We start from the raw sequence: 2,271 nt of genomic DNA on the forward strand, positions 1-2,271 counted from the left end.
GCCTCCCGGGGCCACTGTCACCCCTCAGCTCTGGTGGCTTCCCTCTCCTGGGGATTTGGGGTATATGGCAACTCTCTGCTCGCCCCCACAGGGCTCCCCTAAATCTCCTGAGTCCCCTCAGAAGCAGCCGTGCGGCTCATCAGGAAAGTAACTGCAGAAATGCCCCAAAGGGGTCTGAGGGGCTGGCTGTGGCCCAGAGTACCTTGATGATGTCCAGGCCTGGCTGAGGGTATTCCAGGACCGGGAGCTGCTCATCAATGTTCATCAGGCCGATCTCGTCGGGGTCAGCCCCCTGGCTCACCAGGTAGACCACCTCCTGCAGCAGACTCGTGCCTGGAGGAAGAGAAGCCACGTGAGATCCTGGTCTAAGTCCCACCTCTGGCTGATTCAGCCCTGAGGCTTCTGGAAGCTGGATTTTTTCAGTTTACCCAGGACTGGTCAGGGCCCTGGGAAAATGACTCCTTAGCCAATAATGTGATCATTTACAATGAAAACTATGTCTGCCCAAACCAAACCAAACCAAATCCATTGCCGTCAAGTCAATTCCGACTCATAGTGACCCTATAGGAGAGAGTAGAACTGCCCCACAGGGTTTCCAAGAAGCACCTGGTGGATTTGAACCGCCAACCTTTCAGTTAGCAGCCAATACCGAAATATCTGTACACTCTATAGATCCTGGAACTCTACTCCTGGGTATGTACCCAACACAAACAAGCGCTTGTTTACCAAAAGACATGTACTAGGGCAATCTTGGTAGCGGTATTGAGAAGAGCCGAAACCTGGAAACCACATAAATGCCCACCAACAGGAGAATGAATAAACGGGGAGATCCTCACAATGGAACCCTACACAGCAACGATGAGGGAACCACCGCTATCCACACCTTGGCTGAATCTCAGTGTCTGGCAAACCAAGGCAGACACCAAGACTGTCTATCACAGGATTGCACTCACGTGAGGCTCGAGAACAGGCGAAGGGAGCCCTGGTGGCGGAGGTGAGGACAGTGGTCACTGGGAAGGGCGTGCTAGCAACTCGGAGAGGGTACAGACGAGGGTCTGGAATGCTAGGGCTGTCCTACACGGCGGTCCGGCGGCAGTTACGCGCGGGAGTGAACATGCGGAAGCACAATTCAGTTAAAGAACAACCATCCGCCCAGCGGTCAGAGGGGGTGGCATAACCCGTGCCCTTTAAGAAAGACAGCCAGAGAACGTGAGCCGGCCTGCAAGATGGCTCGTGGTGGACGGGGGAGCTGGGACATGTCGGCCAGTGTCCCCAAGTCAGTGAAGGCAGAGAGGCAGCCAGGGAACCCCGAGTTTAGTGTGCTAAGGACGCCCTCTCACTCAGAGTCCCAGCCTCCCGCTGGGCTGCACACCTGCTGAGCGGCGCCCCTGCTCACAAACCACCCCACGGTCTGTCCCAGCACACGCCTGGACAGGGCCCCTGCATGGATGTGGGGACCGCACCTCCTAGTCTTAGGAACACTCGTTTCAGATTCAGGTCACTGGCCCTGGCTGAACCTCTGCCACAGTGTCCCAGTGTGCATGGGGTCAGTCCAGACTCCCACCCTAACAAGGCCCCGCCTGGCTCAGACCCCCATCCAAGTCGTCTGTCCCAGCCCATGAGGTCGGTCCAGACTCCCACCCTAACAAGGCCCCCACCTGCCTGAGACCCCCATCCGAGTCCTCTGCCCCAGCCCATGAGGTCAGTCCAAACTCCCACCCTAATGAGACCCCACCTGACTCAGAACCCCGTCCGAGTCCTTTGCCCCAGCCCATGAGGTCAGTCCAGACTCCCACCCTAACGAGACCCCACCTGACTCAGATCCCCGTCCAATTCCTCTGTCCCAGCCCATGAGGTCAGTCCAGACTCCCACCCTAACAAGGCCCTACTTGACTCAGATCCCCGTCCGAGTCCTCTCCCAGGCCCTGGGCCCAGCTTCCCTCCCTGGCCTCCCCCTGCCGAGCACCCTGCCCACTCCTCAGCCTGGGATGGAGCTACGAGTCATCTCCACAGACGAGACTCACCCTCTGACCGCCCAGCCTGCAGTCACCCCTCCACTCCCACCACCCCTCCGCTCACAGCGCCCACTCCTCCCCTCCCCCAGGGCCTCCGGGCGAGGCCCACCCACCAGCAGCTCAGGTCAGACTGGACCTCTCCCATGCAGTCTTCCTTCCCTGTGTTTAGTGCTGCCCCCCACATGGGCCAAGGACCCAGACACGCTCCTGCACATTAAAATCATCTCACCTTGGAGTTGTTAACCAGTGTCATAAA

The 2,271-nt window shown here is 58.3% G+C and overlaps 1 protein-coding gene across 1 annotated transcript in view; it reads right to left on the reverse strand.

The window, feature by feature from the left end:
• The window catches only part of SULT4A1 (sulfotransferase family 4A member 1), a 34,626-nt gene that overhangs the window by 17,553 nt on the left and 14,802 nt on the right, over positions 1-2,271 (reverse strand). The window contains exon 2 of the mRNA XM_004380053.1: positions 203-333. Coding sequence (XP_004380110.1) covers positions 203-333 — 131 coding nt within the window. The remainder of the gene's footprint in view (positions 1-202; positions 334-2,271) is intronic.

Source organism: Trichechus manatus, unplaced genomic scaffold, assembly GCF_000243295.1.
Source record: "Trichechus manatus latirostris isolate Lorelei unplaced genomic scaffold, TriManLat1.0 scaffold00069, whole genome shotgun sequence".
Lineage (NCBI taxonomy): Eukaryota > Metazoa > Chordata > Mammalia > Sirenia > Trichechidae > Trichechus > Trichechus manatus.